This window comes from Limulus polyphemus, unplaced genomic scaffold, assembly GCF_000517525.1.
Source record: "Limulus polyphemus unplaced genomic scaffold, Limulus_polyphemus-2.1.2 Scaffold88, whole genome shotgun sequence".
In the NCBI taxonomy this organism is placed as follows: Eukaryota; Metazoa; Arthropoda; class Merostomata; order Xiphosura; family Limulidae; genus Limulus; species Limulus polyphemus.
The window spans coordinates 509615-524931 of record NW_013665698.1 but is presented as its reverse complement, the minus strand read 5'-3'; the positions used below and the strand labels follow the sequence as shown (position 1 = coordinate 524931).

Sequence of the window (15317 nt, the reverse complement as noted above, 5' to 3'; positions counted from 1 at the left end):
CACCACGGGTATCGAAACCCGGTTTCTAGCGTTTTAAATCCGCAGACATACCGCTGTGCCACGTGGGGGGGGCATTCTAAGAAAACTATCGTTTTTTAATAGTCACCCCCCCCCCCCCGTGTTTCGTTGGTAAATCTTTGGGACTTTAACGCTAAAAATCGGGATTCGTAATCCGAGGTGAGCAGAGCACGGATAGCTTATTATGTTTAATAATAAACATTCAAAATTAATAATCTGCGCCCTCTGGTGACAGCACTTGGTTTCGAGGCGTAGTGATACCAAAGACGTTTCGCACTTTTAGGTGCAGGTGTGTTAATAATAGTAGCAGTCAGTCCCGTAATTCTGTTAAGAGTATTCATTTCAGAAGAAAAAAAACTACGCAAGAAACCAAAGGAATAATCAAATCGTCCTATGTCATGCTTACTAGTTATTTACTTGTATAAGGACAAGTGAGCTTTTGTAACATTGCTATCATGTTCGTGTAGTAAATATTTCTTGTGAGTGGTTGATTTCAACTTGCAAAACACAAGGTGACCACGCAATGCTAGATTCGGAATTGATACTTTTGAAAAACTTTAGCAAAACATTTTCCGAGTTGTTTAGTTACTTAGTTGTTTTGACTAGATCCTCCTATTTCTACATCACAAACAAACATGGAAACATTTTGTAAAATATTACATGCGAAGAAACACACGATACACATGTTTCTGAATATCGCCATTGTAAGTTGGATGTTCGTAGGAAGGTATTACTTTGAAGGACTATGTGGTCCTTTATATTCTGGTCGTTCTTTTAAATCTCATGTTACTCGAGTTTACAGTGTTATTGAGATTAAGTATGGAGGGTGCATTTTAACCGTCCAGTCTTTCAAAAACAAAAATCATATGCTAGAGCATACTCAACCATAAGTTTTTAATACGTTACGTTCTTTGTAGGAATTTCTATTCATTTTTAAGTGTTTACAAAAAAGTTTTACTTTTTATATTTCAAATTTTTCTAGTACAAACTGAATGATCGTGACACACAGCTGCGCATACTCACTGAAACTTCTATTAGATATTCTTTACCTTACCACGAAGAATACTTAAGCTGTGTCCCCCCAGTCTCTGAACTTATGACACTAAACATTGAGTTTCGATACCCGAGGTGGACACAGCAGAAATAGCACATTGTGTTGCTTTGTGCTTAACAGAAACAAAACAACTTAATTTGTGCAACATAGGCTTGCACAAAATACACAAATAGTCTGTACCTTTTTCTTATTTCACTTTCATAAGTTTTATATAACGTTGTTTTTAGCAAAGAATGAGTATTCGTATTCCTATGTCGTCATAATATATATGTATACACTAAATATATGTTATTTGCTGAACATCGTAGATTTGTTACATGCTTTAAAAACTTCCATTTTATTCATGTGGTTCGTAATTCAACTACGAAAGTAGATCGTGATATTCGTGTTTAAAGTTAGGTTTATATTTAAGATAGAAATAAAATTCGTTGGTGGTCATAAAAGCATAATTATTTCATCTATAAAAAAATTATTTTATCATCCACTTGAGACATCGAATATAGGTTAATGATTTAACGGTTACCAAATTATCAATAATCATCCCCTGCTGAAAAGATGAAAAGATTAAGAACTACATTAACACATATTGTTCTAGAAAGTTCGTTTTAACTAAATATGAAATCACCATCTTGGTTTTTCTGCAGAATTTGGTTAATTTATTGTTTAGTATGTAACCATTTAGATCACTTAAATGATAAAAGACTGGTGATATTTCTGGTTTCTTCAGTTTACGACATATTAAAATCGAAAATAAAACGTAATTTCACTTGAAACGTAGCGACAAATGTAAAGAATATACCTACCTACCTTGCTGCTCCAGCTTATTTGGTACTACAGGATATATTGTATTATTTCTAGGTAACACAACAAACAAGAGTGATTTCAAAACAAAAGAAAAAATAATAAACATTGTTTTCTGTAAACATATTACAGGTTCATATTATTTTATAAAAGTTTGGTTTTTACATTACTATTAATATCGTCATCACTTTGAAGATTAAACTATCGTGATATTTTTCTTGCATTAATTACAACTTATTAATTTCATTGTTGTTTACAGCTCCGTGTATACTAAAAGGAATTATATTTATTCAGCTCAAATTTTCCTACAAACAAAGTTCGTAACTAAAAACTAGAAAAACCGAATATTCATTGAAGCTGTGATAAGTTCAGCAGACGTTAATATATTTAATTTGTTGAATCTAATACAATATTCCCTCTCTAAGCAATGTAAAGAAAGGGCTCAGTAGATTAGTTGTTAGTGAAGCAGAAAAAGCTAAATTAATAACATATCGCTTATTAGTTATATGAGTTATTCTTTAAGGAAATATTCATCATTTTTAATGTACAATACTTAAAAATGGTGTCACAAACTAGTCACAGATTCTATATAAAGGCACAATGAATGACTAATGCTAAGAGCATTGTCGTTTTATTAAACTTCTTGTTTTTAGCAAATTCTTAATTTTTGCTTTGTTTGATAACATCTATACAAGGATATTTTCATGACTATTATTACTGTATTTCCTGTTTCTGAACAGCACCTAATCATTGTGTTAAGCGTATAACTTCCCCAAGTGAAATGTCAAGTAGTGGTGTGTTTTAGTTTAATTTTCTTCTTATTAATTTGCGTGGCAATTTTTCTCTATAATTTTAGAGGTCAATAATTTTACCTATGATTTCAACATAACGTATGAAAGCTAAAAAGAGCGTATATAGCACATATCTTTCTAGGAAACGTATGAAGTGCCAAAATGTTTACTAAACTAAGAACATGGCTACCTGAAATACACAATTTAAATAATTATCGTGACTAGACTTAAATATGAAACAATTAGGTCCAATATATAATGTGCATTTAGGCTTTATTTGTATTTACCTCGCAGCACATTCTCTTACCTTTTCATTTGGACTTTACAATCTATTTGGATTAGAAATTTTACAGAGTTCAGGGTTCGCTATATAATGAAACAGAACAAGACCTGAGCAAGTAGGCCTATCGCGTATTCAAAACTTTTGAAGCAGAAGTCCTAAACAATATCGGATTTCAAAAGCTACAAAACATTTACAGTCGAAGAAAGTAACCCAGTAAATTGTAATTGTATTTTAATGTTTGAAAATCAAATTGGAAAGTCAAACACATTATAGAAATAAATATAACACAACCATGACCGTCTATATTAGCCATCGAAATTGAACACAACCTGAGTAAATAAATCGACGTATTGTCAAAGATAACTGAGTATTACAATTGACTATCTGTGAGATGAAAAAAAAGAACAGCTTAAATTTTGTTTCAATATTTGCAATTAAAACGGAAATTAAGATATATTATAGCCATAAACAATACTTTATTTGTTATGGATTAGCTTGTAGTATGAAAGATTCTTAATCCATTCTATTGCAATTTAGTAAGGCTGAATTAGTCTAATCCAGTTCTTTGTTTTTCTAATTTACCTCCAAGCTGAATGTCCACCTTTTTTTCACTATCGTAACACATATCATATCAACAATTAATTATGTGACTATCATTCTTCTACGTTGCAAGATTATAAACAAAAAGTTATAAATTCTGTAATGTAGTTGTGTGTTTCTTTTTTTTAAGCTGTATTTAATGTCAAATAATTTAGCATAGGCAATTTTGCTTCTAACCAGATATTGTAAAATGAGTGTGAAAAATACTCAAGTTGAGAAGATACCAGATTTTAACGAACGATTCGACTTTATAAATATTTTATATTGGCACGTATGAATAAGTTCGATCATTGATTTTGTTGTATATGTATTTCCAAGTCTACCGAATTATACCACAATGCTATCTATGTCTAAGCCATAAATTGTGAATTCAGATGAGTCGTACTAACCTGTTAAACGACGTTCTGAATGTAACCAAACAAAGCTTAAAGGCAATGAGATGCAATGCTGAATCACTTAAGCATAAATTTCTGGAGGCTAATTTTTACAATGGTGTTATGACGAGCTTTTTTCTTCTTGAATAGTGTTAATGTGATGCTATGTGGCTACGAGATCTGTTTTTTATGGTGAATCAAACTTCAGTTTACTGCCTCTAATCATGGACTGGATCAGTACGTAAATACGGAAATATCTTTCTTCTCCAATGTTCGAAGGATTCAATTTAAAAAAAAATGAATTATTATTTGCTATGTTGGAGACAATCAAATCCATGATTGAAGGGGAAAGTTATATCTGATATATTGGAGATGAAAGCTAACTATTTGAGATTAAAAGTAGTTATGGATTAGCTTATGGAATGAAACATATTTTAATCCATTTCGTTGTGTGTATTATTAAGACACACTGCGGGGGAGAGAAAAGTTGTTCTAACTTTGCATAAGTTTTCTAACTGGTCTTTGGAACGAAATTGTGGTGTGAGCTGTGTTACTGTGTTGTTGGTTATTATTTTGTTTAGAAGTGAAATTCAGAGTCGCCTGACGTCTTCTTCTTCTTTTTTGCATATGTGATTATTTACAGGGATCTCAAAACTACATATATTCAATTAGAAATATGGTTATTTGTGTGTAACAGAAACATACGTTAGAAAGCCTGGAAATTATATAAAATTTTAATTTACTGTTCTAGATATACATTACAACAAATGTGGTTGAATAAAGATCATAATAATCTTTTAACATTTGTAAAACAGCTAATAATAATTGCAGGCCTTCAATAGCACCCACCTATACTTTTTTTTTTCAGAAAAACCCTCCATAAAATACGTCTTTTAATGAGATTCCAAGCACGTTTCATGATCTAAGGGTGGAATTCTAATAAGCAGTAGTGGTTAGCTGTGAGGACAGTGTTGCCAGGGAGGGCGAGAAATCCCGCTGTTTATCAGGCTGGTCCTAACGGGCAATTCCCATAGCTGACAGGTCGGTCTTATCAAATCTGTCGTCTTTGCTAACTTGTCAAATGCTATCGGCGATATCGAAGACGACAACGATCCTAACATCGTAATCGGCACTCAGAAAGGGAAATAATAGAATAAAATCCTGACAAGGACTTACGTTTTGAACCACTAATTGCTAATAGTGTGTCATGTACAATGTGGCGCTACTTGTTTTTCTCTATTCAAATCATTTCTGTGAAACTCTTCTAGACTTTAAAAATTTGTGTCTCTTTATGTTTCCCGCAAGTTAAGACATTCACTTTTTTTGTCTTGTTTGTTATAAATGCTGCAGATGTGCACCACACTGATACGTTCAGCAGAGTTAAGATATCTCGAATCATTTAATGTTACAACAAAATAAGCGACACACACACACTGAAAAGAGAAAGCCTAAAAATAATTTTGTTATGAATTTGTTCATTGATTACGTAACGAACCTTCTTCGTCTGACTGCAATTAATATAAAATATTTAAAGTTTAATCTCTATCAACATACATGTATAATAGTAATAAAAAAAGTTGGCTTAGACTAAACCATAGAACATCAATAAAATCTGACTTGAAAGTTCCATAATTCTGCAAATAGTGAAGTTTACAAGTTTAAATATCAACAATGCTGTTATCCAAGGAGAAGATAAGGCATAAAATGTAATGTGTTTACATATCAACAATACTTTTATCCAAGGAGAAGGTAAGACACAAGATGTAATTTGTTTACATTTCAACAATACTGTTATCCAGAGGAGTAGGTTGTTTTCAATGTACTTACATATCCCCAATACTTTTACCCAAGGAGAAGGTATGGCATAATATTCCATTTATTTATATATCAACAACGATTCTTTTCGTTATAGCGAAGGAATGGTAAAATATATATTGGTTTATATATATATAACAAATTTTGTTCTCCTTGAAAAAAAAGGTACTTTATTTTAATAATTGAAAGTCATCTTTATAGACGAAATCCAGCAAATTATGTGATGGATAATCCTCCCCCTCCTCTTTTTTTTTTGTCTTGTACCACACAATCATAAATTGTTTTTGCATGTAAACAAAAAGGGAATCTTTCTAGCCACAACTACCAGTGTGATGTTGGATATACAGTACATATATACTTAATGTACTCATAATTTGATGTATATGATCTCGTATAATAGGCTAACAGTGCTCATTTTGTTTCGCCTAAATATTTTTAATATCCCTCCAAAAACTTACTTGCAACTTCCAGCGTTGCGTTACGACTTCTTGCTTCACCTAAATGATTTCGTGCAACGCACCAGTAGGTCCCCGTGTCCTGGTCCCTCTTGCCGTGGAGGACGTGAAGAAAAAAGAGTGCCACGCCAACGCCATTAACGAGCATAATCCGATTGGAAGTCCCTTCTACCAGTTTTCCATTGTGATACCATTCAATTACCGGGGTCGGTACACCGTCAGCTTTACAGTTGAGTTTAGCAGGCTGTTGTTTTTTAACCAGTAAGTCTCTGGGATGCTCCGTAATTCTTGGAGCTCTTGACTGAGCTGTATAACAAAGGATTCCAAGAGTTAAAAATGTATGTCTCGAAAGAAAAAAAAACACTCTAATTTGCTCAATTATGAATAACCTCATTCTTCAATTGCACATAATCGCTTTATGGTTAACAAATAGAATTGTTTCCATTAAACTGATGCAAACTCGTGAAATGTAACAATAGAATGAGATTTAATAAAGTTCCATTATTTATATCATAACGATGCAGAACCTGTAGAGACAATAGTTAATTCACTACCTGGTAGGGATGTGAAAGCTACACAAAATATCATAGTATTCGTTTATGAACAATCATTAAGTATTATATGCAGTACAAACACCAATTTCATGGAACAATAGTTACAAATGTATGGCTTAGCAATATGTAGTGGTGATATACAACATTGTGGATATAAATATTGCTTAACCACGTTTAGTGGTAACACGGGACTTAGCAATATCTGGTAATGACATGAGACACTGGGTACACTATCTAACTCTGTCAGTAGACACACATATACATATCGCTCAGTAACATTTGGAGACACATGCAACTATGAGTATATATTTGATTAGCAGCATCTGGTGGTGAAACATAATTCTGTGGGTGTATATATATATATATTGCTACATCTGGTAGTGGCACACAACTCTGTGATTATATACATTTGCTTAGCAACATTTTGTTGTGACACACACATTTTTATGCTTAGCAACATCTGGGGGTGACACAACTCTGTGGGTATGGCACTTAGCAACATGTTTTGCTTCCAGTTTCATTGGTGTGGACATAATTTATTTTTGTGTGAACAAGCTCCAGGTCAGCTACGAAGAGAAGGCACGTTATTAAAATTATTGAAATTAAAATCGTTCATTAAAAAATAACACACTCGCTATTGTAATTCCTAACCTACCATATCAGAAAACAAGGTCGAGGCTTTGGAATTTTTAATAATGGTAACATTTAATAAATCTCTTGCATTCAGACTCATTTAAAACAGTAGCAACTTATTCAAATTATAAGTAGAAAAAAAATGGTTTCGATATCCGTTGTGGGTACAGCACAGATAGCCCATTGTTTAGCTTTGTGCTTGATATCAAACAAACAAACGAAACAAAGAACTAGGTACAGATACCCAGATGTTTAAGTCTCTAGATGATTCAAGTAGTCGTTTACTATTTTAATAAGCATATTTCCAAAAACCATGGCTCTCAACTTGAAGACGCCCCCAAGTGGCACAGCGGTATGTCTGCGGACTTACAACGCTAGAAACCGGGTTTCGATACCCGAGGTGGGCAGAGCACAGATAGCCCATTGTGTAGCTTTGTGCTTAACTTAAAACAAACAAAACACCTTGAGGAGACTATTACTGAACTCCGCGCCGCCACACGGTTAGTCTGGAAAGTATGGTTTCCTATACTTATAATGTGCAATAATGTAGCTGCACCATATGAACAAATTTTTAAATCACATTATTTTTATTATTATGGCCCTTTTTACAATATAAGTAAACACGTCATGGAGTTAATATAAATGCCACGAACTAGAAAATACGTTTTTTGTTGTTTGTTTAATTATATTAAAAACGTAAACATATTGCTTTAATAATAATACACATTTTTCTGCGAAAACACGAGTCTTTATGAGATTTGGCGTGTTTGAAATGAAATAAATGAAACTGTATTCGGTTGGAAATCCCTAACGGATGCTTTATCTAAGATCCACGTTTTAAAAATCCAAAGGCTTCATACAATCAGAATACAGATAAGCCAGGTGAACGAAACACCCGCAAACCCCTCTCCCTCTCTCCTGGATTGTCCAACCCTCCCACGATAGGGAAAAGAGGGAAGGGAGTGAATATAATAGAATATATTATGCAAATATCAAGGGTAATAAAACACGTATGGACGTATTTCTAACAATGCATGGGCTTTTGGTTATGGGAAACGATGCTATAGAAAAACGAGACAATGTAATACCCCTTGAAATTCCATAAAGATTCTCTCTCCTATTAAAATGAGTTTGTGCACGTGCAAGAGAAGCGGGGATTTGAGGTTCAACATGTGAAAAGCAGCAAGCAAGTTCAAGGTTCATGACCTTTACTGCCAGGCTGGTATTTTCACATTAAAGAATATGGAAATTCAAATCCTGTACGCATATTAAGTTAACAAAAAAGTATCATACCATTTTGAAAATAAAGCAAAATTCACAAAAATTACTAGTGTCAAATTAACATGAAAAGCGTCGAAGTTTTACACTTAGAGAACAGCAACCTTTATATAGGATATTAACAACGCCTACCGCCCATTCGTGAAGACCTCTGGCTTTCCATACCATGTCGAATGGAGCATTAGTATCACGCGTTCTTCGACTAGAAAAGCCTAGGACTCCCTTTTGTTTTCTGTCTATTTGGTATGCATGAGAATAACTCTGAAACTGGCTAAACAGAGAATGACTTAATTGGTGAAGAAGTCACCGGTTATGTTGTGCACATACCAAAAGCTAGGTCTGCTTTTTCGTTGAATTGGCTGTAACATGTTAAACACTATAACTCCAGCGAACAATTGTGTTTGGATTTGACAACATTCATAAAATGTTATGATACGCTGACATGCAATTTTACATGCGACTGCATAAAATCATCGATTTTTCACCAAGATGTATCTAAAGTACTATGATTTCAAATAATAATAGGGGTGTCCGAAAAGTCTGCAACCATAGATGATATGAAGCTTTGCTTACTTTCAGATACATGTCTGATTATGGTGCTGTCAAAGCATAAGAAGGTCGAGTTAATCTTTCTGTTAATCCAAACTTATTCGAATTACTAGGTTCTGGTTTGTTTGTTTTGAATTTCGCGAAAACGAATTACAAGAATAGCATGTGGAACACATTCTGTAAAATTCATTGAAGTGCCCATGGTTCCAGATTTTCGGACACCCTGTAGAATTGTTATTTTTTTTCAGGCAATTAGTAGAACATGTTTTGAAGTTACACGAAAGCCATGTCAAGTACTCCACCAAGCTTGAATATACAGATCTATATATACTAGATGTACTTCCGCAGAGTCTCCGAAAATTTTCTGTTTCAAGAGTAATTATACCCAGAATTAATAGTAACAAATATTTTTAATTCTTGCTTTTGTAGTTCATATGTCATGCTGTGTTGTGTCCTATAGAGTGCATAATTCTTCTCGTGATTCATGGCACGCACACGTTTTACTGACGTCACGACAGTACAAATTGCAACGTCAAGTGTCCCTTATGTGATATAATTTTAGTGTCTACTGATTGACTGACAGAAAACACACTACTGCATAGTGGTGCGAGTGGTTAAAATAAGTGACCCATTCAAGCGGCCTTTGGTCCCCTTTCGGGGAAATAAACTCTACAAATCGATTATTGAAGACTGTAGGGAACAACAAAACAAATCTGACGAAAGTTAAAAAAACAACAAATAAAATAGTGAGGTAAACCTGCTGGGGTAAAGGGGAATTTCAAGATCTTGTAATCTACACAAATGTCTTAAAGGTTATTATATTAAAGCTGAAACGTTGCACTGAAGAAATGCTGGTTTATTTGTTTCAGAATTTAGCGCAAAGCTACACAAGGGTTATCTAAGCATAACCCTTCTTGATTTTGAAATGATAGATTACTGAGAAGGCATATAGCCAACAGCATCTACCACCAACTCTTGGGCTACTCTTTGTTGATTGAATAGTAGGATATGACCTTCACGTTTATAGCGCACTCACGGCCCCAGAGTATGGAGTGCATTTCTGCGTTATCGAGTCGAGAGCCAAAAAATATTGGGATTCGCAATCTAGACACGCTAAACCTAGGGTCACGCCCAACTCCTGTATAAATGCAACAACGAACAAGTATTGACTGGTTAAGTAAGCAACAAATTATCTGTTTCCCGAAATCACCAGTCAATAATTGTTTCAATCTATCCTTCCCTCTTGTGTTTCAAGTTTACTAAAATCTGATTAATTATCACTATCACGTAGCATATTTAGCTTACATCTTAGAACCTACATATAAATCCTAAAGTTTTAATATTGAAGATTTTGATCTCATTTTAAAAACCAGTAATAAATCAATAAAACTTAGAAATTCTTTAATTGTATATGTTTAAAAATAGAACAGCCCATCATTATATGATCATACCAAAACTTAATGTATATATATATATATATATGTGTGTATAAAGTATGCACCTATCTAACTTCATCATAAAATTTCCCTCGAATTCTGGCGAGATTTCCAACATTTTTTGAAAATTAGGACTAAATGAATAAACGTGTTTTTAGTGTGCTGTAAAAAATTGTCTTCTGCTGCCTAAACGACTCTGCGGCTCTCTTCATCTGTGAGGAACTGAAATCTTATACCATATGTTCATATTCATTTTACGGGTTTGAGCAAAGTTTTTGCAATTAGGCCTGAATGAATCAGCGTGTTTTCATTATGCTGCATAAATTGTCGTCTGCAAAGTTCTGCTTCGACAACGCCTGCATGATAACGGCCTTCACAACTGGGCAACATTGATGAGATTTGTGCCTGGCTTTCAAGGCAAAATTGAAAATGTTTCATAACATGTGATGCACTTTCGGCCAATTATGGCAAATAATTCATGCTGGGGGATAGAATAAATACTTATATTCACAGTGGGTTATTTTGATGAAAGTTGAATATTTCAATTTCAATGATACTTATAAATTGTGGCGAACATTTAGAATTACCTATGTATAGCACGTAATGATTCATTAGTTGGTCCAGCATCTTTTTTTTTATTCCTGTAAACTCCCAGTGGAGCATGGGGCCGTAACAACACCTCACCAACGGAAAGTTGTTGTTGCAGTTACTTGTAGCAGGTTGGTTTTTACGAGGTGGAGTTGCTAGCCCCGCGCCCAACCCTCCTCCTTTCTCATCCTGGACTTGAGACCAGACAAAGGCGGAGGTTGGCATGTTTGGTGTGACGGAGATTCGAACCCGCGACCCTCAGATTACGAGTCGAGCGCCCTAACCACCTGGCCATGCCGGGCCATCCAGCATTTTATGCGTTAAAAATTCCAATAATTAAACAATTAAGAACAGTAAACACTATATTTGGCTGGAATAGTTTCAATATAATAGGTCTATACGATAAGGTTAAGTCAAAGATTGTTTGTTTTTTTCTTTAGACTTAACTTGTTAATGAACTAAATTCAGCAATCTTCGTTCGACCACAGTTAGAACCTGGATAATATCTGCTGGAATATGAAGTCAAAACACTTATTTATTTTCAGAATTTCTTCTGTTTGTCTAGCCAGATTGCGTTCTTCAACCATTATTCTCTATCCTCAAATTACAAGCCGCCGAAATACACTTCTCTTATGACGTCTCTCATGAAGACTGGCAGGAACTGAACAAAAAACTTTCGAAGCTGTCCAAAATCAAACAATCCTCACAAACATTATTGGGGCAGAGTTAAAACATATTCTTTTAAAATATTATAAATAAACCTCTATATCTTGGAAAACAATTCATATTATCTAGTCTCCCTGAAGTTGAACCTTGTTTGCTTCCTTCAGCGTGATTATTTGTCTCTTTAGAAATTGCTACGACGGTACAAATCTGAATGATACAATACTCTAATGTGTTAAGTATTCTTAACATGATAAGTATATATTATTATTATTTGAGTGTTTTAAAGGACTGGTTCTGCATTTTATGAATATCAATGAACTGTGTGCATGATAAAGTGTTGCCTCAAAGGATCGTGTGCGGTCCTAATGTGTGTGTGTGTATATATATATATACACATACATACATACATTTATATTTTATTATTCAGTAACAATGTGCTTATAACAACAAACATTTCGCAACTGACAAAATCTACTTTATATTATATGTAGTTATGGCAAAACAACTGAACAACCATGGAATTTGTGAAAAACAAAACAACAAACAATCAAGCAGAAAATGAATCACAACAGCTAGAGTGCTCAATATCAATCTAAGCAGATTACAAAGGTTCTTTATATCAGGCTACAATCTTCTTACACAAGAAGGTTTTGTCTTGGCAGATAAGCTTGTCTGTATAGCTGTCTGAGGCCTCATCTCAGTCTTGTTAACCATACTTACCACCTACTGTAGGTGGCCTCTTGACAGTCATGTCTAAAGGGGCCGCAAAAATTTGATTGAAACCCACAAATACAGCGTGAAATGATCTTATGTGTACAGCTGTTCTTGTAACACGTCTGGTTTAATGTGTTGAGCTTTAATACTCATTTGTGTAATAATCCTACACACAACTTTTAACACTGTCTCGTTGATAAGCTTGACATAAACAAGACTGGATAGCCTAGTAACATGAAGTGGTACTCATATCATATAGAAACGCAAAGACTGTAACTTAAGTACCTATATAACTGGCTTCATATATTAGACAAAAGTTGTGCCGATACGAAACAGAGGTGACTAGATCACTGACATGTACCTTCCTCAAACACCGGGTATTTTGCAACGTTCAACTTGCGAAAATTCTAATTTGTGTACTTGCGTATTTTCATGGTCATATCTAAACCTATGTAATAAAGAATTACAAATATTTCCTGAGCTAAGAGCAGTAAACACGTGAAAACAAGATTAATAACTTAGGCTTGGTTTAATTGATCACAAGGGTGGTTGCAGGCATCATCTCTAGGACATCACATTTAGACGGTAGGTATGGCAGAGGAGTAGAAAATGTTACATCCGCAACACAGCATGACTTCAGTCTTGGTCAAAGGTCAGATGTTTTTTAAAATTTCTTCCCTGAAAAGCTTGTGGGCTACATTTTTTTTTCCTACGTGAAATTAAACCAGTAGATTTTCTACATCAGCCTGCACTTAATTTGTTCTGTTTATCTAGGCTACATGAGACTGAATTCGATTGCACCTTTGTAGATGGTAAAACGTTTCGAACAGGCTACACTTTGTAGATGGTAAGACGTTTCGAACAGGCCTCTCCAAATCCCGCCCGTTGTCCTGATTGTACATTTATAATTTATTTATTTTTTATTTTATGTGTAGTCTTCTCACATTAATGTTTTTTCTTGTTTTTTTTTCCAAAATCAAAATCTAATTTTTAATAATTACACTCCTTATAAAGCTTCTGTTCTCTTCGAAATAACTCACGTTCGTGAAACAAAGTGGTTTATGAAGTTCCAGTGAAGTTCTTACATTAAGATACTGGCATATTTATTATTATCCAATAACGTGACAAAAATTTATATACAACCTTGTGGATAAATAGATATACTCCAATAATAATCTCGTAAGTAATTAGGTTGATAGATACTTTGAAACGTTACTTGATACCTTAAGGTTTCTAAACTGTGTCATTATTAATATTTTTTGAATGGTGAAAAATAAAACATATACTATGAAACGTTTATAGTATCTACCACTTTGAGAGAATCGTTCGTCTAGTTTCAGTTAATTTCCGATTATGCATCTAAAAACTTGTAATAGTTCTCATTAAATAGAAGTAATGATTTTAATGTATGTACAAATGTATGTATTTACAAAGTAAAAATAAATTCGCTAGCATAGCCATTTTCGTGCACTAGATGGCAGCAAAGGAAAACTATGTGTAGCTGACGTAAACACTTTCGTACAATAGTTGGCAGCATGAAAGAAACAAATATTTAAGGCTGTCATAAAATGAAAAATATTTTCAGCGCTTCGGGATTGTACAAGCTTCGCTATTTTTATTTATTACATTGTTGAATGATAGCCAGGTGGAGCCATGTTAGCGTAACTGTTCAAAGAAGAACCTGTTCTAACATTAAAATGGTTACAGATTCCTGCCTTTAAAAGTAATGTATTATAGAAAGATATTATGACATTTGCGTTTCCACAAGTGATTGAATAAATTTTCGGACGAAACCTTATTGCATATGTGTGTGTGTGTGTGTGTGTAGCAATGGGTGTTTATACAGAGTCAATTAATGGGACAAAATATATGTTATGTAAGTACTATGCTATTAATCCTTAATTGTCGACTTGTTTATACACCTTCCACTATAGGTGCAGGTCTGTCCATATATAGCAATATATTGATTAATTTGTACGTGTTTGCTTGTTACAACTCCCACTGTAAAGAACTGACAAAAAGTTGTGTGAAGTCACCTGTTTAAAATATACAGGGAATCCTAGCAATAATTAAAGGAGTTAATATAGGCTAGATGGCATACTTGTTTTTATTGCTGTGGATGATTCGTACCAACAAAATCACGGACCCATAAGGAATTCGGTGAATAAATAGTTTGGAAAAATGTGTGCCAGAGCATATATTTTTCACTTTGTAACGGTACTCTCTGGTGTCTGTTATATGACTGACAATGTTATTCTGATACAGTATCAACTTACTTGTTTCAAATATTTTATTTTAGCTGTACTTATGGTCTAATAATTCAAGATCGTATTCCCTGTTCACCAGAAAATCTATGCCATTCTTCGCGGAGCACATGTTGTTTTAGCAAGATAAGAATCTCCCTTAAATTTTCGACAGCACTCACCGCCAACTCTTGGACTACTCATGTCTGATAAAATTATGAAACTTGACGGTCATTTTTATAGTGCATTTATAGCACACTCGCGGCCTCAAAGTATGGAGCGAAGTTTTTCGGCATCGGTCAAGAGCAAGGGTGCCCCCAAATAAAAATTAAGGGGGTAAAGTAACTCAAGTTTGAAAAAAATTATAAAATCGAAATACAAATACCCTATGATTTTCCAATAACATAGAAGAATAATTTTACATATCTAGTAATTTTTTCTTTTTAAAATTCCAGGGGGGTGGGT

At 34.0% G+C, this 15317-nt stretch overlaps 1 protein-coding gene across 5 annotated transcripts in view; it reads right to left on the bottom strand.

The window, feature by feature from the left end:
- Nucleotides 1-15317, bottom strand: part of LOC106468400 (roundabout homolog 1-like) — a 230936-nt gene that overhangs the window by 103416 nt on the left and 112203 nt on the right. For all 5 annotated transcript variants that reach the window (XM_022397370.1, XM_022397356.1, XM_022397359.1 and 2 more), the window contains exon 2: nucleotides 6195-6497. In XM_022397370.1, the coding sequence (XP_022253078.1) occupies nucleotides 6195-6497 (303 nt within the window). The remainder of the gene's footprint in view (nucleotides 1-6194; nucleotides 6498-15317) is intronic.